Raw genomic sequence first — 26,236 nt, forward strand, 5'->3', positions numbered from 1 at the left:
TCCACTTGCTGAGTATCCATGGCATTCATATAATGAATGAGGAGACAAAAGGCTTCCTGAAGGGCACAATGGTGTTAAATCCGCCAATGTCATAGGAATGAAGCCCTAGGATAGGCTTAATTGAGGAGTCTTCAGTTAATTGAGGAGTCCTGAGATAATAAGGAGTCAGGCAAGACGGCTGATTGAGCCCAAGGACCTGAAAATTAAAATTCTGGGTTTAATCAAAGTCACATCTCTCCCAGGAATCGGGCAGGCTTTGCTTGAAGCCCTCTCATTTTGATGTCAGGAGGAAGAGATAAGGCTGGGAGGAAGGGAGACAGGCTCCTGGGTAACTTCCTGGCAGGAGAGCACAAACAGCACCTGCATATATTTGCTAAAAAACTTACAAAAAGGCTATTTTAAAATCAGGACCTACATGACTGGGGTCCATGACATTCCAAAGAAAGAAACAATCTTGACTGATATTTTGATTGGACTATAGGCTTCATAAATACCTCGTGGACACCAACTGCCTTACCCAAGATTGGGCAGAGGGCTGACTTCCTTAAACCATAGATCTATATAAACACCTAGACAATAGCACTCTTGGGTATCCCTCTCTTGGGACCAATCCCTTCTTGGAAGCTCTGCATTCTTTTATTACCCTAATAAATCCTGTTACTTTGCTCTCACCCTTGTGTCCATGGATTTTATTCTTCAAATTCATGGGACAAAGAATCCGACCTCATGCTTTGTGCTACAATTTGAGTTGGCTAAAGTCTTATTCTATACTTCCATGACCATTACTACTGAGTTTAGGCACTAATTGGGTTCCAGCTGCTCCAGTTCATCGTTTTATATGAATCTTGACTAAAGTCTGCATCCAGGCAACTGTCTTAACCAGATGTAAAATAGTCCTGGGTAACTGAAAAGTCTTAACTCTGAAAGATTTGTCCACATACATTCCTAGCATGGCATTCGATTGTTCCCAGGTTATGTACATAAGCATGTGTTAATTAGCCAAAGTTATTGCCAATTAGTTGGAAAAGAAAAACATATTACTCTAAATAGTATGTATATTAGATAACTTACATATTTCACATGTACAATGGAACCTGTGAGATGCTCTTTTCACCATTTCACACTGAAAGCCACCATGACTCAGAATGAAGAGGGCACTTCAGATTCAAAGTCATATATGTAAGTCAGGATGATTGCTGGGCACTTCAGGTTCAAAGTCATATATGTGAGTCAGGATATGTTCAGTTGTAGCTTATCAGTTCCCAGGTGGAAGGTGTAGAGGCAAGATCTTAATCCTGGTTTTGTCAGACTCCAAATTGCAGTCTTTTGACTATAAGAAAATGCTTCCTTAGAGTGTGGTTATTGTATTTTCTTGTCAAGTTTTTAAATCGACAGATAAAATTGTATGTACTTATCACTTAGGGTTTGAAGGAAATACATATTGTAGAGTGACTTTAGCTAACCAGCATAAGCACTACCTCACAGTTACCACTTCTGTGGTGAACACTTAACAGCTACTCTCTTGGCATTTAAAACCTTTTGATATATTATTAACCATAGCCATCATGTTGTACACTAGTTTTTGAACTTATTCTATCTAGTTGAAATTTTATATCCTTTTACCACCATCTCCCCCAGTGACTGGTAACTACTATGAGAGATGCTGAAATACTCAACTGTAGAAATGAATCTTAGTAACTTCACTTTCATTTATGGCTTGTACACAGGAGTGGCCCAATAAGTGGTGTACTTGGTCAGTGTAAATACAGTGTAAATCTAGAATTTATGACAACATTTAAAGAACATTTATTAATATGTACACATACTCAGTAATGGAAATGATTTAAAAAATCATGTCTTAGTTCAAAAGATAATTAATAATTAATGTTTATTATTCATTAAAAATGAATTTTCTAAAACATCAGTAAATTTCATTTTTAGCTCTGTTTTGAAGTGTTGATACCACTGAAGTAATTCTTTTCTTCTCTGAATCTTTTCTTGTAAAACTATAGTTTTCTCTTTTTCTAAAATGGCAGGAAGTTCCTTCCAGTTTTTAATAAAGATGAAGGGAGCACCCCTGGACTTGAGTAACTGCAGAGGGGCATTGTAGTGGACAGACGAATTTCCACAGTTGCCCCCTGTCATCACGTCTTCCACCACAGGGATGGAGCCATAGGAGCAGGCCTCATATATTCTATAACACTCTGTGTTGACTCCTACTGGGCACAAAGTGAGGTCACTGTGAAGCAAAGCATCTTGGTAATTCTTAAGACTTACATTTGTTTCTTGAGGCTGCCACCTGGAAAACCAGAAAAATAACTGTAGGTTTCATTTTACTAAGCAAATCTTTTTGAAAGAAAATACTTTGTCTTTTTTAATGTCAGTTATCAGAAATGGTGAACACATTATAAGGACAGACAAAAGATATCTAAAATCTTGGCCCAAATAGATTTCTTAAAAATGTGAACATTTTATTTAATTTTTAAATTTTTAGTTGTAGATGAACACAATACCCTTATTTATTTATTTTTATGTGGTGCTGAGGATAAGAGCCAGTTACTCATACATGTAAGCCAAGCATTCCATCACTGAGCTATAACCCCAGCTCCAAAATTTGAACATTTTATAGATGCACATTAAAAACAATCTATTGGTCACTAAAAAAATTCCTGAATGAGTAATATTAATTTAATCTTTATTTTTCGAGTGCCAAGTCCTTTCTTCTCTCCCTTCTCATTCTAGTTCTAGTGGTGAACATGGACAGTAAGAAAGTCAAATCAGGTAAGGTCCTAAGAAACTCAGTGAGACCCTGTCTATAAATAAAATAAAAAAGGAGCTGGAAATGTGGCTCACTAGTTAAGCAACACTGGGTTAAATCCCTGGTACAAAAAAAAAAAAAAATCAAATCAGTAAGTTTTCTAGAATGTGTTAAATGCTGTGTGGAAAAATAAGAGAGAAGCTGCAAGAGGATAGGGTAGCAGTCTGCAATAAGTGACCAGGGAATATTTCACTATAGTGGCATCTGAGCAGAGTTTGAGGTAAAGGAGCAGGCCATGCAGATCTTGGGAGAGCAGAGTACAGAGCAAGCTAGAACGAAGGCCTGTGACAGAGTGTGTCAGGTGTATTACAGAAACAGCAGGAAGGCCAGGATAGTTGAAGCAGAGGAACTGAAGAAGGAAATAGGAGATAAGGTCTGAATGGCCTTATCTAAGGGGTGTCTTACATGTAGGGTTTGATTAGAGGATGACATGACCTGATGATGATGAGCATCAGTCTGGTTGTGGGGTTCAGAATGGATTGTAGGGGATAAGGGTAGAAGCTGGGTGATCAGTTAGGAATCTAGACTTTCTTTCCTGTTTTTATTTTCTCAGTGACATAAAAATAAGATAATAAAGTAAAAGAGATGGGGAGGTGGCATTACAGTTCAGGAGAGAGCAGGGATGAAACAGTCTTCTAGGAGAATGGCAGAATGCATGGGCAAGGAAGAGGATGATTGCTGGGCACTTCAGGTTCAAAGTCGTATATGTTAAGTCAGGATATGTTCAGTTACATGGGTGCAGGTATGGAGTAGGCTGAGAGCTGGATTTAATTACAGTTGGGAATTGCCAGTTTAAGAAACTTGGGGAGTTGAAGGGATATGCAGTTCTGACTGACTATAAAATTTATGTCGGGTATACAATAAAGTGAATAGATGGAATGAAGGATAAACAGGGTAGTAGGAACAAAGGACTGTCAATTCTAGCTGAATTATTGGAGTCAGACTATTACAGGGAATGAGGTAAAAATGGTAGAATATGGTACAGAGATGTTAGAATTTGAGGTCACCTTGAGGGAATGTGATATGTGTAATGACAATGTCTAAAAAATGAGCATGAAAGGAAATGGTTAAGGTAATCTGGGGGCCCAGAGCAAGGAGGAAAAGGTGTAAAGGAACTGCAAGATGGAGGTGATGGAAGAACCATCTAGATAGATTTGGAAATCACCACACTAGTGTCAGACAAGGTCTAAGAATGTGCTAGAAGCAAAACTCTTCAAGGGATTAGGGGGATGAACCCAAGGGACAGTATATGATTTCAGAGAGTAAAGTAATTGCAATTTTGTCTGTGGGCATGAAATTTAAAGTTGGGAGTATTATGGAGGGAAAGAAGAGAATGGTCTGGAAGTAGCAATGATAAGCAAAGATACCTACTCAACCTTGGGCTCAATGGATTGAGAGGAATTATAAGAATAATTCTCTTTCTCCTGAAAGCCTTTGTTATTTTACACTGTTCTTATCCACTCCTCTGCAGACACATTGGCCCTTGTGAAAAGTGCTTTCCTGCCTTCTGATCTTTGCATTTGCTCTTTTTTTTCTGCCAGAATACTCTTCTCTCAAATATACACAGGCTCACCTCCCTTCACCTTCTGCAGGTCTGTGCTTAATGCCTACCTTGCTTGTGTGAAAATACCAAGTGATCCAGAACCCCTAGTCCTCTCTATGCCCCTCTTCTGCCTAATTACTTTTCATGATATTTCTCATTTTCTGTTCTTGTCTCTTCCAAAAATCACATAAGTGCCAGGAAAGCATGAACTTGGATTGTTTTTGTTCACTATTATATTTATCACAAAACAATTCCTGGAATACAGCAGTTACCTTCACAGTAGATTAGGAAGAATTCTAGAAGAGAGTATTTTCTAAAATTAAAAAAATAAATTCCTAGATCTAGAAAAACATTTTTAAGGTACTAGTTCCCTAATGAATGTGCTTTATATTAAAAACTCCATTCGTTTATTTAAAAACAGCATAAATGATTCCAAAGTTACTTCCTTTACTCCACAAACACCTGTTTTCTATATAAAAGATGGAAGAAAATTAACCTTAGTAGGTCTATTCACTCACTATTTATCCTAGGTCTACCTTGTTCAAGGCCCTATGTTAGAGTAGAGGATTCAAAGAAGAATATATAATCCCTGTCCTCGGGATGGTGTCAGGTTCTTGATTGTGTGAAAAATAAAGTAGGCAAGTCTTGGCAAACCAAATTGGTCTGTTGAATATCTCAGGGAGTTAAGACCTTACTGACATTTACAGTCTCTTGTGTGCCAAATTAGAATAACAAATATTATTGAAGAAACCCTAAAGTGACATTTGCAAATGATAGATACAAACGTTTTTCTTCAAGATGGACTACAGCTATAGGACAGTCACCCTATTTTTAATGTATACAACCTAATCTCTTCACAGTTTTAATTACCAATGTATCTTCTTGGGAAAGATTGGTATAAATGGAGATAATAATGCTTCAATGGAAACCTTCTGTGTTTGTACATAAAGTTACACTCAGACTGAAGAACAGAATGGATGAATCAAGTAAACAGAACTTACTGTTGTCTTGCTGAAATCCAACAAAGCTTATCATTTCCATCTTGTTTCAAAATGTTCATTAGTGCCTGTCTAGATGAATTTTCATAAACAGTTCCTAAGAAATTACATAAATATGGCCTCTCATCATGCAGCATTGACCAACTTGCTTCTACCACAGGAAAATTCCTGTATCTATAAAAATAAGTACATATGAGTTAATTTATGACATATGATTGGCAATATCCCTACATTCCATCTTCTTAGGTAGGACTATACATAGAAAGAGACTTAAAATAAGATTTCTAAATCTAAAGTTGTTAACTTTCTATACTTACTTCAGAAAAGTCTCTGAATCAAGTGACTTGAAAAAATTTAACATTGATATCTCTTAGAAAAATGTCATTGAGATATTGTGCCTAAAATTCTTTGTTTTTTATTTTTACTTCTATTATTCACTTATAGTTGTTAGGCTTATTGAATTCAAGAAATTCAAAGCATAATGACTCATCTACATTCATTATATTCATGATTTAATTAATGTTTTAGCCAGGTGATGGGAAGATCACAGAATACTCTTAGTAGGGAGAGAGTGATCAAAGGGTGTGAAGTTTCAGTTAGGAGGAATAAGGTTTAGTGGTGTACTGCACAGAATGGTGATTATAATAAATAATTCACTGTATATTTTAACATTGCTAAAATAATAGCTTCTCAACGGTTCACCATAAAAATTATAAGTATGTGAGTTGATGGATTAGTTATTTAGCCTAATTTAATTGTTCCACCTTGTAAACACATATCCAGACATCACACTGTATTCCCATACACACACACACACACACACAGAAAAAAGGAAATATTATAGAACATATGGTGCTATAGCAAAGAATTCTGAAAAATTAATTCCAAGGGCTTTTCAAGTAGATTAAAACAAACAAAAAAATCTTTTATTCCACATAAGGAAGGCTTACTGCAAGTGAGTCATTCTTAGGGGCATTTGGGGATAACAAGGATCAAACTAGGCCTAAATATAACCTTCATATGAGAGCAAAGCTTTAATAATTTGTTACAGTTAGTCTATAATGAGGTTTCCCAACTTCAGCACTATGGATGTTTTTGGGTCAGGTAACTTTTGTTGTGGAAGCTGTCCTATACATTGTGGGATGTTTGGCAGTACCCCTGGGCTCTACCTGTTAGATGCCAGTTTTTGCAACCTCCACCCTCCAGTTGCAGCAACCAAAATATTTCCAGACCTTGCCAAATGTCTCCTGGGACAGGGTGGGGTGGGGTGGGGTGGGGAACTGTCCCCTGGTTGAGAATTACTGATCTGTAAGACATATGATTGTTGGCCTAGTCCAACAATACTAGCATTATCATAAGTATCCATCTTATACTATGTGGATAGGTTATGCAATGCTACTGTGAAAAAGTAAAAATTTTCAAAGCATTTTACGAATATGGGCTCTTCTCAAGGGATAGATTTTTTTCAGAGGCTCTTAAATCTGGCTATATTTAACAAAAACCTTTCTGACTAGCCCCACCCAAACCTACTGAGTCAGAATATTGTAAAAGTAGGCCTGGGAATATGTCTTGTCTAGCATGCTTTCCTGCTAACATTTGTGCAGCTAGCTAAACAATGGTCAAAGGCTACATCTGGCAACCAGTGACTGAATAATGAATATTTGATTAAAAAATCATATCAAATAATTTGTCCACTTAACTAATATTTATTGAATGCCTACCACATACAGGCACTATTTTAGGCTTTAATCTAAAATTAGAAGTGAACAAAAGAGATAACAATCCTTGTCCTCAGGTTTATGTACTAGTGGCAACTTACCATTTTTGGGTGTGTGTATAATACTGGGAACAGAACCCAGGGGAGATCTACCACTGAACTACATCCCCAGTCCTTTTAATTTTTTAAGTTGAAACTGGTTCTTGTTAATTTTCCCAGGCTGGCCTTGAACTTGTCTTGTGATCCTTCTTTCTCAGCCTCTTAAGTAGCTGGGATTACAGGTGTGCAGTATTACACCAGAGTACAATTTACCTTAAAGCTACTGTAATCTTAATTAAAACCGTCTGTTAACAGAGAGATAAAAAAAATGTTTTGTATTTTATAGCTGGAAAAAGATTATATATTAAGATAATTAGCCACATTTAATTAATCTTTCCTTTTATAGAAGGGATTTGTGCAAATTCAACCAGCCCCAAACCCAAGGGTATGGTGTGCTCTTAATATAATTATATTTAGCCTTAAAAGTAATTTTGTTTATTTTATCATTATTCATTTTTTTCTAAACATCTCTTTAGGGTACTCCTAATAAAGCTTGAATATCCATCCTTCATCTCAGAATTCTGAAACAAAATAAAACAAGCTTATCTGTTCTCATAAAAAGAATATAATACTCTGAAAACATCACTGTTGTCACCAAAGAATGAGACCACACCCTAATTTTGCCTTTAGGAAAGATTATCCTTGGCCTCAATGATCCAAGAAAAATCAAATATGTCATCATTTTAAACAATTTATTGTAACTTACAGTCTAGAAAAGAGTAATCATGTTTTATACTTACGTTGCTACTCCTAAAGGCCATTGAAAAATATCCACATCATTAATCCAGGGGCTGTCATATGTTATGAAAAGCAGCTCCACTAAGCCTCCATTTTTTTTGAGAAACTTGAGTATCCAGTCATTATTACAAAGTTCATTTCCAAGCAAAACCACAGCAAGATGCTGAAGTTTTTGAGTTTTCATTAAAGTCTGTGCAAAAAATAACCACTGGGTGGCATGAGAGATCTTTGCTTTTTCTCTTCCATTTAAAACAAGCACCACATTACTGGTATCAATGGGGAAGTACCCTGGGACTACAGATGGACCAGTGAGGAAGCTGATAAAAACAACAAATGAAAAACAAGAGACAGACAAAAATAGGATAAAGGTATTTGGTATCAGAAGTTTCAAATCAGTTTATATATAATCTATAATGAACTTTAATTCATATTCTCTCTAGAAATGAAATTTCTATAATATAATAAGTTCTTTCAAACAAGTTTAGATGATGGAACATGATTGAAGATCAATAGGAAGTTTTGACTGGAGACAGATCAACTTGCATATGATGATCAGAAGTGTGGGATCTTTTATTTTTATTTCTTTTGTCACATTTAAACATTCCAATGAAGATTAGGCCTCAATATATGAAGGAAAACAAACCTTTTTTCCTAAAATGATAATTTTATGTAAATTTGAAAGCACACATAGGAAAAAGATTTATACTTATATATCTAGTATCAGAATAAATGTAAAAATTTGAATAGGAGGATACACATCAAACTCATATTAACAATTGTCTCTGAGGGGAAAGGAAAATGAAAGGTACTGGGAAACAGGACAAAGAAAGCCTCCTCGGGGTCAATGCTACAGACCTAATGCACAGGTCAGAGATTCTCAGCATCTTTATGGTTTCATTAACTGTTTTAGTGATTCCCAAACCAAAAGAAATGCCTAACAGTTCCATTTAAAAAAGTAATTAGTTCTTTCCCTCCAACTAGCATTTACTGTTATTTGTATTCTTGATGACTGTAATTCTAACTTCAGTTAGATGAAATATCAGTAGTTTTTTTTTGGTACCAGGGATTTAACCCAGGGATGCATAACCACTGAGCCATACCCCCCAGCCCTTTTAAAATATTTTATTTATAGAATGGGTCTGTTAGGGCCTTACTAAATTGAACTCACAATTCTCCTACCTAACCTCCCAAGACACTGGGATTATAGATGTGTGACACTACGCCCAGCTCCCTGTAGTTTTGATTTGGATTTCCTTAATTGCTAAGATTTTGAACATTTTCTCATATAATTATTGGCCTTTTGTATTTCTTCTGTTTAGTTCATTTGCCCATTTATTGATTGGGTTATTTGTTTTTTAGGTATTAAGATTTTTTAATTCTTTATATATTCTGGATATTAATCCCCAGTCAGAGAATAGCTGGCAAAGATTTTCTCTCATTCTGTAAGTTCTCTCTTCACATTCTTAATTGTCTCCTTTGCTTATACATTGTTGGTAGGACTGCAAATTAGTACAACTATTTGGAAAGCAGCACGGCAATTCCTCAAAAGACCTGGAATGCAATAATCATATGACTCCTTGGTATTTAGAAATAAAATAAAGCATAGAATAGTTATACATGCACACCAGTGTTTATAGCAGTGCAATTCACAATAGCCAAGTTATGGAACCAGCCTAGGTACCCATCAGACAAATGGATAAAAAAGAATGTAGTATTATACACAATGGCAATTTACTTAGCCATAAAGAAGAATGAAATTATGTCATTTGCTGGTAAATGTATGGAACTAGAGACCATCATGCTAAGTGTAAGCCACTTATAATGGTCAAATGTTTTCTCCCATATGTGGAAGCTAGAGAAGAACAACAAAAAGAAAGGAATAAAAAGAGTCAGGGAATCTCATTAAATTGAAGGAGTAGAGGAAGGGGATTGAGAGGAAGGGAAAAGGGGAGGGCATAGGTAAGCACTAGTGAAGGAAATCTATTAATTTATGCTATGTACACATATAAATGTGCCACAAAGAGTCCCCCATATGTAATGATAATTCATAATAATAATAACAACAATAGAAGGGAGATCAGTAGAATACAGCAAGTGGATAAGGGGAGGGAAAGGGAAGGTATTGGGGAATGAGATTGATCAAATTATGTTATGTACATGTACTAACATGGCATAGTGAATCCCATGATTATGCATAATTATAATGCCCCAAGAAAATATAAATTTTAAAAAGATTATGGGGAAAAATGTGACTGGGGGGCTGGGGTTGTGGCTCAGTGGTAGAGCGCTTGCCTAACACATGTGATATGCTGGGTTCGATCCTCAGCACCACATAAAAATAAATAAATAAAATAAAGATAAAAAAAAAAAAGTAAGTAGGTCACTTAGTGTAATCTCCCTAACAGCTTAGAAGCCATTTAAAAAATCACACCTATGTACTGGAAGAAAAAATAATAACCCTATTTCATTCTTAACTAATCACAAATACTTAATAATGGGATGTGTGCACCTGAGTCATCCTGGAATCAGAGTGGATACTGCCACTTTCACTTCTTGTTCTATGTTGAGAGCCACAGCCGAAGGGGCCCCAGCACACTTTCAGACTGCCAGCTGATGATTGGCTCACAGCGCCCCAGCAACTTCTAGCTGATTGGCTCCTCTTCGGTGATGCTCATTGGGCTGTTTCCCCGCCCTTTCAGACTGCCAGCTGATGATTGGCTCACAGTGGCCCCAGCAACATCTAGCTGATTGGCTCCTCTTCGGTGATGCTCATTGGGCTGTTTCCTGCCCTTTCAGACCACCCAGCTGCTCATTGGGGGACTTTTTTGGCTCTGCCCACGCGACCCAGCCAATCCGCCTCAAGAGCAGGAGGATTGTGGGAGAGAGAGCCTTGTGGGAAGCCGGTGGTGGCAGTTGGGCTCTGAGGGTTTTTCCTGAGGAGCTGTTTTGTTTGGCGTGTGTGGTTCTAAAAATAAAGTTAGTTTCTTTTGACAAGTGGCTCCTGAATTGTGCCCAGCCAGACTGCGGCAGTTCTACCCTGATTTTTATGTGGTACTTTCATTTAATTGTAGCAACCAAGGAAAACCCAGCTTTACAAAGGTAAAACATCATTAAAATAAATATAGGGTAATCTAGTGTTTCTACTGTGATACCACCTTCAGTTAGCAGTTGGCATGGTGTCTTGACAGATGTCATACGTAGCCATGTTTCCTTGTCTCAGTACACAGTCTGGGAAACAGTGATAGAGGTTACAAAATTTTAAGGGAAAAGAAAAACAACTGCATAAGATCCAGGTAGGTGGGTGGGTATATGTGTTTTGTTGGGAGGTTAGTCAGTCAAACTGCAGTGGGTTGAGAAGTTGGGATTGGAGATTATGAGTGTAGACAACTATTTTGAAAATCTGCATAAGAAGGCAAGAAACAAATAGTGAAAAGTCAGGGATAAAGGACAGCAAGAAAGTAACTGACCAAGCAAGGTCCTGGAAGAGGCACATGGGATGTAGAAGTGAGGTGAACTAGGAAAGATCAACTCATTGTCTGAGAACTCAGGAAAGAGTAAGGATGGGTGAGGGATGAAGTAGACAGCAGGTGAATGTTACAACAGCTAATAAAGGGAGATAATAATAGATGCCTCAATTTTTGTGATGAAACTGGAGGCAGGATTGTCCGCTTAGAATGAGGTTAGGTAGGCGTTAAGGAGTGGGCTAGCAGAGTGGACAAACTTTTAGCCTCCCATCTGGTCTGCCTGCACCCAGCTGTCTTCTTCAAATAATTTTTCCACATGGCTGTTAGAGAAGCATAAACATCTGCAAAAACATGATCTTCACTATTCTGCTCAAATAGCTTCAATTGTTTTTCACTGCCAGCAATAATGTCCGAGAGCCTTAAGATGGTGTATATATAAGGTTTAACATGATCTGGCCATTGCCCAATTCTCTCAGTTTCAGCCATGCTACCTCATCTTTATGCTCTAAGGGAAATCAGATAGCTTGCAGTTCCATGCACAAGCCAAGCTGCTTCTCAGTTTTGGGTCTCTAATGTCATCGCTGCTAGGAATATAATCTCTCCTCTCTCTGCCTTGCTAACTCCTACACATTTTAAAGACTCAGCAGTTATCACCTCCTTTAGGAATTCTTTCTCCAAAGGCCCCACAACCTATTCATATTAGGTTAGTTGTCATCTGTGTTTCCTAATTAACCGTTATGATGGAGTATGCATATTATTATTATGCTTTCTATACTGCATGACAATAATTTGTTTTTCTTAACTACTAGAGTGTGAAGTGCTCAAGATTAGGGGAAAGCATTTTATTCATCTTGAAATTCTCAGAACTTACTAAGAATTAACTTTAGTAGGCCCTCAGTAAATGTTGAATACATAAGTAGCAATTTTCTGTGAGAGAGTTATTTGCTCTATCATTTAAGTTCTCCTACTGCTTAAAATATGAACCAAGGAATGTAAATTCAATTTAATAGCAACTTTCCTGATACACATTTATTTTATAAAGTGAAGGTATTTATTTGTGATGAATGCTATATTTTAATTTACTAAGTTATTAGTTAAGGATCAAAGTTCCATTAACTGAAGAGTAAACATATTTAAAGAATTGATATAGAGAATTTTAAAACAGTGATTTGCTTGTCTATGATATGCTAGGATATTTTTAACAATCAGAATTATAGTTTTCAATATTTTTCTTCTGTTGCTTGTCTCAGTTGAAAAATTTCCTTCAAATAAATACTTACGATGTTAAAAAAAAAACCCAGAGAAGGGGCTGGAATTGTGGCTCAGTGGTGGAGTGCTCGTCTAGCATATGTGAGGCACTGGGTTAGATCCCTAGCACCACATAAAAATGAATAAAATAAAGGTATTGTGTCCATCTACAACTAAAAAAAAGCCCAGAGAAATCAATTAAATATTGAATTTTAAAGCTGACTCTGAAAACAATATATTTTTGGAATTCCCATAATCACTTCCACTCTTTTCCAAATTCAGCAAGTACTAATGAATGAATATCATATATACCACTATTATGTTAAGGGAACTATGATGACAAAGTACCTAGTGGTCTCAAAAGTGCCTTAATAAGTGATAAATGCACAATGCAAAGTCACATGACTGTCAGTCATTGGATTCTATATTATTATTTTTTTGCTTAATATATAAGAAACTTCAGTTTTATAAAACAGGTATATCTAACTTTTTTTTTTTAAGTACTGTGTATAGAAGTCAAGGGTATGCTACCACTGAACTATACCCATACCCCTATTATTTATTTTTTATTTTGAATCAAGGTCTCACTTGTTAAATTGCCAGTGTTATCCTTAAACTTGTGGTCCTCCCGCCTCAGTCTCCCAAGTTCCTGGGATTTCAGTACAGGCTACCAGGCCTGGCTGGTATATCTGATTTATGAATGATTCTTACATTGAGTAGCTGCTGTGATTCACCCCTTAATCTGAAGGTGCAGAGTAGGTATAATTCCACACTTTCCCATTTTAGTATTATGATGAAACACCCAACTCTCATGATAGCTCATAAGAATGGGAGATTGGGGGCTGGGGATGTGGCTCAAGCGGTAGCGCGCTTGCCTGGCGTGCGTGCGGCCAGGGTTCGATCCTCAGCACCACGTACAAACAAAGATGTTGTGTCTGCCAAAAACTAAAAAATAAATATTAAAATTCTCTCTCTCTCTCTCTCTCTCTTTAAAAAAAAAAAAAAAAAGAATGGGAGATTGGGCCAGGAGAATGTGATTTTGGAGGATAAGTCATCTTTCCCCAAAAAGAGGGTGTCACAATCATGTTCATAATCTACTAATTTTAAAGATTAATACACATAATATAATATTTTTTCATAAACTGTACATTGTAGACTTCTAATTTACAAATGAACTTTTAGCACTCAAATTTTTGTAATTTTATTGTTACTTGTAATACATTTCTATTAATTTAATCTTCTAATAACAATATCATAGCTTTAACTCACAGTATATTATAATACTAATATATTTATTTCATTTTTTTCAGAGAACTTAATGTCAGTTTTTTTCACATGTAACTTTCTATTTTGATTTATTTTCATATTATTTATCTAAGGTGGACAAATCTCTACGAATTGTTCAAACATAAACTTATTTGTTTGTATAGATTTGTTCACCCTAGATAAATAATGCAGTCAAAGAAATGGAAAACAACATGTGAGAATTTGTTTGATTTTTAAGAGGATGAACAGGCACATACGAATTGTTCAAACATAAACTTATTTGTTCGTATGTGCCTGCTCATCCTCTTAAAAATAAAACAAATTCTCACATGTTGTTTTCCATTTCTATGACTGCATTTATGTCAGTGAGTCTGATAAACTCTATTTGTTTTCAGAATCAGCCTCGGTAAATTAGTTAATAACAGGTTAAACCATTCTAAGAATAGAAAAAGAATTAAAAAGGGTATCTTTATGATAGTACTGTTTAGGAATGAAACTGTTATGTTGATTTCACTTAATCCGCCCCCCCCCCCCCCTCCTTTTTTGCCATTGCTTGGGAGCTGAATCCAGGAACTTANGCTACAACCCCAGTCCACCTATCTATTTTTTTTTGCCATGCTGGGGACTGAATCCAGGAACTTATGCACGCTAGGCATGCATTCTATCTCCTAATTTTAGCCTCTTAATTCTGTACATATTTAGGCCCTTGTCCATCAACTCTCTATATTAAAAAACCCCGAGTTATGCTTATATAAGCATTGAAGATATAAAGCAGTGTTTACAAATGTATCAATATATTACTTTTTTTTTGCCATCTAAATTTCCATTAGTGTTTTTTTCCTTAAAGAATTACAACATTAAAGTCTGCTGGGATTGCACTTTTTTTACTTTTTAATTTTTGTCTAGTGAGTCTGGAAATTTCTATGAGGTTTTCTTAGTTGGATTTTATATATTTGTTTGCACCTAGGTACTCTATTTTTATTTTTTGCTTTTTGAATTCAAAACATTGAAAACTACTGCTTCCAAATACTAAAATCTGTGGGTCACAGTATAATGGAAGATTTACATGGTCTCAAGGTATTTCTTTAGTAAGATAATTAATAATCACAGAGGAAAAAATAGTTAATTTTACAATGAGGAAACTGGCAGTACTTTTGCCAAGTGATCAAAGTCAACATAATGAGCAATGGGGAAAAAATATGGGTTGAAGACAGTGCAATGTTACTTCTGAAGTATTATAAATAAAACCCCATAATCTCCATCCAATCATGGGGAAACATGAGACAAAACCAAACCAAAGGACATTCTATAAAATAAATGTGCAGTACTCCTCCTAATTCACAAGGTCATGAAATACTGAGGACTATTTCTGGGCATGGTGGTGCATGCATATTTATAATCCCAATGACTTGGGAGACTGAGACAGGAGAATTGCAAGTTTGATACCAGCCTTCCCAACTTAGAAACACCCTGTCTCAAAATTAAAAAATAAAAAGGGCTGGGGTATGTATGTCTCAGTGATTAAGTGCCCCTAGGCTCAATCCCAGGTACCAAAATAAAAAACAATAATTGAGCCTTTAATCCACAAGCATTTAACTGATAATAGTTAATATAGTGAGACTATTTCCTATGGCATAGTTTTTAAAAAAATTTGTTTATATTTTTTGACTTTTCTCTTTTGGAATAATTTCAGATTTACAAAAATGTTGCAAAAAAGTCCCACAAAAATTTTCTTTATACCTTTCATCCAGATTCCTCAAATGTTAACATCTTATATAACCATAATATAATTATTTATCTGAGAAAATTATCATTGATATTAAACTATTATCTAATTTACAATACTCAGATTTCAATAGCTGTGACACTCCTGTCCCTTTTCTGACCCCAGCTTCAGATGTAGGATCACACAGTGTGCTTTGTTTCCAATCTTCCAAAAGACAGTTCCTCAGTCTGTCTTTTTTTTGATTTTGGTATTTGCTAAATTGTTTTGGGTCTCGATAAATTGCTGAGGCTGGCTTTGAACTCGTGATCCTCCTGCCATGTCCTCTGGGATTACAGGTATGCTCCACTGTGCCCAGCAGTTATTTCATATTTTGAGTGATATAGCACATAAATTCCTCTCCTTAAGGAAAAGTGTTATAAATATCCCAATTTTTGTATTTTGATACTTTACAAGTACACCTTTCAACTTCTATCTTTGCAGTGTTCTGTCCTACAGATACTTGTATACCAAAATGCATTTTTTAATTGAAACTGTCCAGGTAGGATTTCAACAAATCCTGATTTCATGGTTTGCTGACAAATTAAATATTTATTTATTTCAGTATTAGGGGAAGCTATGAAAAACACCAGTGGGAATAAGATACTAAGAACTTACCATTTGTTGCTCTAAGGAGTGCATAATCAATTTATAAATAAGTCTACTACCACTTTTAGCTACCTGTTTGTAAAGTCGAGAAGAAACATTCCTAACCATTTCTGTAGACTAGGGAGGACGAAAAGGGAAATAGGACACTAAAAGGTACTTAATAATTATTTTGTCAAGAATAAATTATAAATGATAATGGGAAGTCAGGGCTATAGCTCTTGCTCTAAATACCATCTCATGCTATGTATGATATCCAGAATTCATGCATAGTTGGATTTACCTGATGCCACAGAATTTTACTGGAACTAACGCAAAAAATTATTACCTATAGAAAGGATATGAGAAAGACCTTTGTCTCATAGGGAATGCCTTTGTCTTAAGTAATATATATTCCTCGGAGCAAGGAGTTGAGACTTAATTTAAGAGAAGTGTCATCTGATGACTGATTCAAAGACTGGTATTTCTGCTATTCAAACAGTCTTTGGGTATTATAAGAAGTTATTTACTTGCATTTCTAATTTTTATCTATCGCAAAACTCTTTTTTTTAAGTACGGATGATTAACTTACAAAAATTACTGTTTCATTCAGATTATTTGATTCATTATAAGACAAGATGTGTTTTGAAAAGAAAATAATATACCACCATCCTATGTCAATCAATTTGCCTTCTCAGAGACAGCTAAATTCTTATTTCTTTTGGTTTTAAAAATCTGTTTTCCATCTTGTTTCTATCTATATCTGCTAATATTTAGGTAGTGTACTTGCAGCTAAGTGCAATTTTAGTCTCCTAAGAATACAAAACTTCCTAAATGTATCATTAGGAGATTAATTTGTATTATATAGTATCACATTAGATTTAGGGAAAAAAAGGTGGCTTTTCTCTTAAAATTTGCTTTATCATAATTTTATAGTAAAGCACACTTTTATCACAGCACTTTAGTTTTTAAAATAATTATGAATAAATAATAAAATAGCAAGAAGACTTCTATAGTGATTACTACATGCTATATACTATTCCAAACACTGTACATCTATTATTGCATTTAATATTTAAAACAATCCTGTGAAACAGGAACTTTTTTGACTTATTATAATCTGGAGAAAACCCAGGAACAGAAAGGTTAAGAAACCTATGTGAGATCAGACAACTAAGTATTAGAATTGGAAATGAACTGCAATAGTCTGGCTTCAGGGGCTGTACTCTCAACTCAGTTACCTTGCTACACTGCCCAAAGGTGTCAATGGCTTCATTGGGCTAACCAGCAGTTCAGTTTGACCTGCATGTGTTCAGATGCTGAGCAAAGACTACATATGCTGTTACTGACTCATATGGTGAGTAAGGAGTCATATTTCTTATCGTCATATTTCTTTTCTTCAGAAACACATTAATTTGGGAAGAACTACCATAATTAAGCCCAGTGCTTTTGATTCCATGTTTAATCAAAAAACTCTCAAGGTATCACTTATAGCCTGCCTGGATGGAAAGAAACATGTCACTGAAGCCAGTACAAGCAATTGCCTAATAGTTCCCTTCCATTTTGAGTTACTTACTTGGTTTCTGGATTGCATTCTTTGGATCTGTGAGTTGTAAGAATCAGTATTTCTGAGCCTCATGAACTTGAGAACACTGATAATAACTTTATACTAATGCCTGAGAACAGTAAGGAGGCTAAAATTAAATGATATAAACTCTCTATAAATGTAAAGGTTTATTTAAACAAAACATATATTTTTCAACTTTATTTTGTTTATATTTTATTGTGGTGCTGAGGATCGAATCCAGAGTCTCACACGTTAGGCAAGCGCTCTACCACTGAGCCACAACCCCAGCCCTAAATAAAACTAAATATTTACACTTATTTAAAACAAGTATCCTGCTATTCGAAACTCTTTCAATATCTTCAAGGTAAATCATTACTTTTGATTCATTTTTGGTCAAGTAAGGATGGTGAATGTGTTCAGGCATTCAAGTTAGTACTCACATAACCTCTCTAATTCAAAACTTGTAATTCCATAAAGCTTCATTAATTTTGGATAAATTACATATGCTACTTTTCATAAGCCTAAAACTTAAACAAGTTGCTTTATAAAAATTGGTACAATGGTGAACTTTCTTGAATACACATTCTCTTAAATCCAAAGAGAAAATAACATTGTTCTTTGATCAGACCATAAAATCTGCATAAAAATTTGAAAAGGGAAGAGTAAATTAGGTTTTCTTTTGGGAATTAATGCTGTTTGCTTCAGTCCTTTGCTACCATTGTTGTAATACAACAATGTAATATTATTCTTTTAAGCTTAAAGATGCTAATTCTTTAAGAATTTTTTTGAAAATTCTATATATTATGGCTAGAACTATTAGACAAATATCCATAACACATGCTTCCTTTCCTTTCCTTTCTTTCACTATTTTTCTTTTTCTTTTTTTGTGCTTCTAGGGCTCAAACTCAGGTCCTCATACATGCTAGGCAAGCGTTCTACCACTGAGCATTCTACCACTGAGCCCACATGATTACTTTTCAAACACCAAATTATTAAATTTATACACATAAAAAACATTTACTTTCCAACATCCAAATCCTAGTATTATAAGTTGAGAACTATGCTTAAGATTTGGAATGGTTAAAGCAACAGAAGCCTGAAGATGAAAGAAAAAATAATCCTCATCAATGACGATTTTTAAAAATTGGTTTACTTTTCAAGTATGATTACTTTGAGAAGATAGAATGAAACTGCTTTTCAAGTATGTATAAAGTAAATAAAGAATAAGAATGGCAGTAAAAGTTCAAATGAAATTAAGCTTAACTGTAGCTTTTCCCTTCCTAATTTCAGTGGGAAAGAAATGAAATCTTAATAGAAATTAGAAACTATGGTTTATATTTTTCACTCTAATAATACAACTGTTACATGAAATAGCATTTTAAAATACTTTTCTTTCTTATTTCATTAAGAAAGCAAAAATCTAATAAAAATAGAATTTTCATGATAAATTATAATTTATTATACTTTTTCTAAATAAATGATCTTAATTCTACTCAAAATATTCAGAAAATATGCAGTTAGAGAATATTGTAAAATATAAATTATAAAAAGGACTTTATAAAAATACAATCTAAAAAAGTTTTAAAAATTCACTGGTTGTATTGAATCTAAAAAGGAGATTTCTGAATATTAGTAATCTATACCATTAAATATGATGGTATACATACGATGGTAATGTATTAAACATGCAATGTTTTAATTAATAAAAATCTCAAAAGTGATAGCAAAAGCTTTAATATCACCTGAATATTATAAAAATAAACATGACTATTACATGAAGAAAAAATGAAAATAATTTGAGGTTTGTATATTACTCTTCCAAGTATGAAATGTTAAATGTTCATCATCAGACAAATGTTACAAAATATAGAGCATGAACTTTTCCACATAATCTAATAAAACAGATATATAATTCCAAAAAAGGGGAGTATTTTTTAACATTTCATTTGTCAGTTTCATATTTCATATTTCAGTGTCCAAGTCAGCTTTAATTATGAATATTTATAAGATTTCTCTATTCTCCACAAGCTGAAATTAAAATGTTTTATAAAAATATATTTTCCTTTTAATATTTATATAAACTATTGTATAGCAGCACAACAAAAGTTAAGGTCGCACAACTAATACCTGTAATGTGTGTTTCCCACAATTGACTTTCCTTCTCTCCACTGAGCAGTCACATCAGTGGGATCAAGTAAGCCTTCAAAAATATGCTCCCAAAGATACAAACCTGACAAGTAAAAATAAATAAATAAACAAACATAAAACATTAACTCTCTTGTATACTCTAGTGTGTAAGAAAAGTTTATGTTCTATTCCTTTGTATCTTTGACTATGAAACTAGAATCTTCCCCTTTTGGTTGGTTGGCAGGCAGTTCTACCACCAAGCAAATGCCCACAATTGTCTATGTGGCAACTAATGTATGACAGAGACAACTCAAGCTTTGAGTATAAAATGTGGCTAACTGTGGGTCATATGAAAGACAATAACCTCCCTTCCTCTAGATTTGAGAAACCCTTAGTATCACTGGATCCCAATTACTCATCATATTTTGAAATGTAAAAGTAATCACTATATGATTAGAACTGCTTTTTATGTTATAATAAACTGGAGGAATTAAACTATTTTGTTCCAGACACTACCAGAGGAGCTCATAGAAATATATACACAATTAAATAAGTCAAGAGGATTTTACCTCCTCTTCACTTGAACACACTTCCCTGACTGCATGATGCCCCTTGCAGACAAATACCACTTCATCTTTTGTCCTTAGGGTAGTCCCTGAAGTTTTATCATGATTTCATCTGAATGAAAGCTTTAAAAGTAAAAGAGAATAGCATCACACAATAAGGTAATGTGGAGACCTCACAACAACTTTGGGAACCTTGTTTTAATTATGCTGAAAGATGTGTTTTTTTCCATTTTCATTACACTCTGTCTCACTAAAGAACACCCAAACAACCAAAGCCTATAAGTGTTGGCAAGGATGTGAGGAAAAAGGTTCACTCATACATTGCTAGTGGGTCTGCAAATTGGTATCACCACTATGGAAAGGAGTATGGAGATTCCCCAGAAAACTTAGAATGGAACCACCATTTGACTCAGTTATCCCACTCCTTAGTATATATACCCCAAAGACTTTAATTCAGCAAAATCAGCATACTACATGAAGCAGCCACATCAATGCTTATAGCAGCTCAACTCAGGTCAGAGTCATGTGGAGCTAAAAGTCAAGGGATGTGGGTAGTGTCTAGAAACTGTGAAAGGGAGGGAAACAGATTTTCATCCAGAACCTCCAAAAGTAACACAGCTTCACACAGTAAAAATCTGTTAAGAGATAAAGTTAATTAAAACTGTAATAGGGATGTGGAGATTTAATGGAAGAAATCAATACTAGAATTTTTTTTAATTGTTAGATATTGATTGATTTATAGGCCTACATCTGGGTGTCTAAAATTTAGAGGTCAGTAGTGATCTTTGAGGATGTATACTTGTATGTAGGCATAAAGAACTTATGAAACACAATGAAATAGGTACTGTTCACTTTCCTCTTGTTTGGTACTTTCTACTTTCTAAATCCATATCCTTTATCATAATAAATCCAATTCATATTCAAAGGCCAAATAAAGCCCCTTCTTTTCATTAAATCCTTTCTAACTCTTATAGTCATCACTGAGGGCTTTGTTTTCTAGTTGAGCATAACATGTATCCTGGGGCACTAGACTCTTATGATACACAGAGCAAAAATATCCTTTAATATAAGGATTGTACACACGTAACTATATGAATAATTCAGGATGTAGTGTTCACCTGTTTAGGATACTATGGTGCAAAATTCTGAATAAAAGGAGAGATACTGCTGAGTTGGATCCTAATACAATTAAACTTGAGCAATCAAGTTTAATCAGTTACATACTATATCCCCTTGTTGGACATTTACAATGAAGAGTGTCATATTGAAAGCTCTGAAAATCTTGAAATGAAGAACCTAATTTAACTTTGTTCTGTTCAGTGTTTTCCAAACTTATTTGGCTATTAGGGCATGGGACACATCTGAGATTATATATATATATATATATATATTATATTGTGTGTGTAAGGATATATAAAATGTACATGTATATAGTTGTATATTAAGTGTCCAATAAATAAAATACACAGATTCATGAGAATTCAGGCTGACATTACATTTCAATATAATGGTGCTATATAATCTGCTCTTTGCATCTACAAATGAAGGTGTGTTCTGCTAAGGACCAATGATGAAAGTGCATGCCTGTGTATTTGTGCATGTTTATACAGATGTTATCTAATTGCAAGGAGAATAAAATATTGACAAAATGAAAGAAATATATGCTCCCTTAAAGAACAATGATGAAATAAATTAAAGTGAATTTAATATCAGTAATGTGCATTTATAATGCTTTTATTTTGGTACTGAGATTGAACCTAGGTCCGCTTTACATCCCCAGTCTTTTTTAAAAATTTAAGACAGGGTCTTGCTAAGATGCTGAAGCTGGCCTTGAACTTGTGATCCTCCTGCCTCAGCCTACGGAGTTGCTGGGATTACAGGTGTGTGCCACCACAACTGGATTTATAATGCTTTTTATATGTCTTTGCTCTATATGTTGACTTACCAATGGCAGCTTTGCCCCAGATTTGTATACTGTGGTCTGTTTTCCCCTTCGGTTTATTTAATACTTGAAGACTAGTTTTAACTCTGTGTTGTTGCTCATTTTTTTCATCTTCTTCCCAAGGATTCCATTCTTCACTTCCCAAAGTAGACTGTTCTGTTTTAAAAAGAGTAATAGTGTTTAACAGTAAGGTATAACCAAAGTTGTAGATAAATTCAAATTTTATAAATTAGATATTAGAGAGTTTTAATTTCATTCTAAATTCAATTTTTCGGAGAGATGACACAACTGAAATTGAACTGGTTAAACACATTTTTAAAAAAAGTAATCAGCAACTTAATGAACCATTGATCTGAAAGATTTTAGAAATAAAATGCTAATGTAAGACAAGCATATCCTCCAAAACAAAACCTTTAAAAATAATGGAATACTGTATATCAATTTACATGTTTAACTTTCCCAATTCTTTAATATAAGGATTGTACATACGTAACTATATGAATAATTCAGGATGTAGTGTTCACCTGTTTAGGATACTATGGTGCAAAATTCTGAATAAAAGGAGAGATACTGCTGAGTTGGATCCTAATACAATTAACAATACAGGACAGGGGACAGAATTTGCAGGTAAGTGCAGTCACCGTCCAAAGTCACTGCATGATTAGAGAAGACTCCTTCAATAAGGACATTGATGTCTTAGACCCATTGGCCCTCTTGCAGCATTCCCGCAAATCCTGGCAGTTGGGTTCGTCTTGGATATTATTTAATATGTTTTTAAAGGGAGTCCGCGCCTTTCAGCCTCGTGGTGGGGAGTAGGGACCGCCAGCGATCTTCGGACAAGATAAGGAGGCGGCAGGAGGAAAAGCGCACGCTGGGCCCCGGAAGGAATCCCGGGCCTGGGGGCAGGGAACTCCGCAGCCCCGCAGCCCTGCTACCTGGCGCGCGGCGTGAGACAGGGCTCTGCCTCAGTCCTACCTCGGCCGCGCCTCTCCCGCGCTGGAGCCGCCCGCTTCCTGAAGCCCCGAGAGGTCGCAGTCGGCACCCGGCTGCGGTGCCCGAAGAAGACGAGGTAGGCGGCGTAGAGCGAGAAGAGGCAGTACAGGGCGATGATAAACGAGCAGAACCGCTTCCGCGTCAGCCTCATCCCACTCAGTCTTCGGGTCAGGCCGCCGCGGCCACAGAGCCCCGCGAGGAGAGAAGCCAAAACGCCTAGCCGCCGCCCTGGCAGCGCCAGGAGCAGGCCCAGGCCAGGCAGCCAGGAGTCACCCGAATAATCCCTAGCGGCGGCTCCTCAGCCCCGCCCAGGCCCCGCCTCCTGGGCAGTCACGAAACAGGCCCCGCCCTAGTCCCCGCCCACGACTCTGGCCCCGCCCACCTCCTCGTCTCGTACTCCTCAGGGCTGTGGAGAATCTGCTAGTCTTAGAATCTAGAATCGTGGATTGAAGGGAGCGCTCCTCAAGGCGCTGCTTCGGTAAATGGGGCCGGGTGGGAGCCTCGAGCAACTTCAGTGTTGCACTCACTTCATCTTTCATCCTTGGCCATTTGTACGTAAAGACTTCGGAAAACAGCAGCACCTGCCAGGGTCCGTGAAGGCCACATGTCATTTTTTGTTCAACACAAAATTCCTAGCACCTAGGGACAGTTATGCTGGTAGATGAGTAAATATAAATATATTTTTAGAATAAGTAAATGATGATGGTTGCACAGTATCCTGAATGTAATGAATGGCACTCAGTTGTATGTTTGGAAATGGTTCAAATGGCAAACTTTGTTTATGTACACCCTACCAAATTAAAACATTTTAAACTTTATTACTGTGAAACGAGTTGAATGTACTACAGGGATGCAAATAGAAGCTGTAAAATGGAATATTGTCAATAAACTTTCTAAGACAAACCTTGAAAGTTGGGCTACAATTTCTTTTCAGTTGTGTCTGGTTCAAATGTCTAGCAGAATTGGCAGACAGAAAACTTGTAGGTCAGAAGTATAGAGTTATGCACTAACTGGTTCAGCTTTCTACTGTGATGCATAGTCCTGTTAACATTTCTGAATAGATTTCTATCTCCTCCTTTAGCAAAAACTTACCTTTCCTGACTATTATGCTCTTGAGTCAGGTTCTTTGACTTCCATGTGACAACTAGATAATTGATAGAGAATTCTATGGAGGGAAATTTAGGTCTAAATTTATATCAGCATCACCACAGGTGATGTGACAGGTGAGATGAAGTGACAGGCCAAAAGTGCTTACTTCCTTCAGGACTCAACTGGGACTAGAATTCCTTGGTCTACTCTCATTTCTGTATTCTTGCCATTGAGTGGTAATGTCTGACTTCATCTAGCTTTATTGAATTTAATCATGTCTTTTTTTTTTTTTTTTTACTGGGGATTGAACCCAGGGCACTTAACCACTGAGCCACATCCCCAGCCCTTTTTATGTTTTATTTGAGATTGCTAAGTTGCTTAGGGCCTTGCTAAGTTGCTGAGGCTGTCTTTGAACTTAAATCCTGTCTAGTCACACATCTTAGTTTTCTGATTTGACAATGAATAATATTGTTTCTTCTTCCAAATTAAATCTATTGTCAAAGGGCGAAACCATGCTGTTAAGGATATTAAAGCAATGTAGAACAGTTCTGAAGGCAGTTCCAAAGGAATCCGCCAAAGTGTTTTTGCACAACCTATGGAATAACCACATATATTTGTTAAAGACTGTCGAAATCCTAACCTCTAAGGTGATGATATTAGGAAGGGGGATCTTTGGGAGGTTATTATGTTATAAGGATGAAACCATCACAAATAGGAGTAGTGTACTAATTAAAAAATAAAATCCCAGAGAACTCTCTTGCCTTACCCAAACTAATTTATATCAAGACTTATACTCTGATCTAGGTATATCTATTGAGAACTGAGACCATTATATTCATATACCTTATGTATAAGGAATGGGAAATCAAGCCAAATATAAAGATGTTACTTTTCTACTTGTTTTAGTAATTCATGTCCAGGAATAAGGCCATAAACTAATAACTAAATTCATTATTTTAGAAAATTGCTGCAAACTATTCTGAACAGTTTGTTCTGGGAAAATGGCTGTTATATCTGAAACAGATAGTTCCCTCTGGGAAAATATGCCACTTATTAAAGGAAAATTTAGTTATCATACTTGCAATGGTGGCCAATTGTCCTTGGCCTGAATTAGTACCCTGGATGTAGGATTTATACTCTTAAAACTGGGAAAGTCTCAGGTAAACTAAGACAAGTTGGTCACACTACCACATCCCTAACCTATTATGTTATAAACTTTGCTCAATTCCCAGAATAGTTCACTGCTTTGAAAACCCTTCTTTAAGCCATTTTTACTCAGGTTCCTGAGTCCTACAAATACCAACCTGTATCCCTTTCCTTCTGAGACTATCAAACTTTTGTCAAAGGATTGTTCTTCCTTATTGTGGAAGATTTAATAAATTTGATCAATAAGTTATTCCAATGATCTCTTGGGGAGATGGTGCTTGATTTATGTATACAGTTGTTTGACATATCTTTTCTGTGGAAATGACAATTACAGCCATATGCTGCATAATGATGATTCCATCAGTGACAGATGGCATGTATGACAATGATCCTATAAGAGTGTAATGGAGCTGAAAAATTCCTATTGCCTAGGGATGTAAGAGCACAACATCATTGCTAAATGTGTAATTCACACATATGTGGTGATGCTGGTATGAACAAACCCACTACACTGCCAGTCACATAAAAGCATAGCACATACAATTATGCATAGCATGAAACACTCAAT

The 26,236-nt window shown here is 35.7% G+C and overlaps 1 protein-coding gene across 5 annotated transcripts; it reads right to left on the reverse strand.

Moving 5' to 3' along the window:
- Positions 1 to 1,871: 1,871 nt before the first annotated feature.
- Positions 1,872 to 23,747, reverse strand: Rxylt1 (ribitol xylosyltransferase 1). Of its 5 annotated transcripts, none has more exons than XM_048805883.1 (6): positions 23,416 to 23,747; positions 22,444 to 22,596; positions 19,933 to 20,035; positions 7,916 to 8,230; positions 5,363 to 5,431; positions 1,872 to 2,299 (listed from the first exon to the last, which is right to left on the reverse strand). In XM_048805883.1, the coding sequence occupies exons 1-6, from the start codon at positions 23,582 to 23,584 to the stop codon at positions 1,882 to 1,884; spliced, it is 1,227 nt and encodes a 408-aa protein (XP_048661840.1). In that variant the 5' UTR covers positions 23,585 to 23,747; the 3' UTR covers positions 1,872 to 1,881. The 5 variants fall into 5 exon arrangements, with proteins under 5 accessions (XP_048661840.1, XP_015338548.1, XP_048661844.1 ...); XM_015483062.2 differs by having other exon boundaries at positions 5,363 to 5,533; XM_048805887.1 differs by lacking the exon at positions 23,416 to 23,747 and adding an exon at positions 22,965 to 23,378 and having other exon boundaries at positions 5,363 to 5,533.
- Between the last annotated feature and the right edge of the window lie 2,489 nt (positions 23,748 to 26,236).

The sequence above is a fragment of the Marmota marmota genome, unplaced genomic scaffold (assembly GCF_001458135.2).
Source record: "Marmota marmota marmota unplaced genomic scaffold, marMar, whole genome shotgun sequence".
NCBI classification, from domain to species: domain Eukaryota; kingdom Metazoa; phylum Chordata; class Mammalia; order Rodentia; family Sciuridae; genus Marmota; species Marmota marmota.

Bases quoted from the DNA above. Each gene is read 5' to 3' on its own strand.
- Rxylt1 (XM_015483062.2), bottom strand. From the start codon at position 23,584: ATGAGGCTGACGCGGAAGCGGTTCTGCTCGTTTATCATCGCCCTGTAC. The intron at 20,036-22,443 runs GTAAGTCAACAT...TTTACTTGTCAG, and splicing joins CTGGGGCAAAGCTGCCATTG to GTTTGTATCTTTGGGAGCAT. The intron at 2,300-5,362 runs GTAAGTTCTGTT...CTGGTTTTCCAG, and splicing joins TGGATTTCAGCAAGACAACA to GTGGCAGCCTCAAGAAACAA.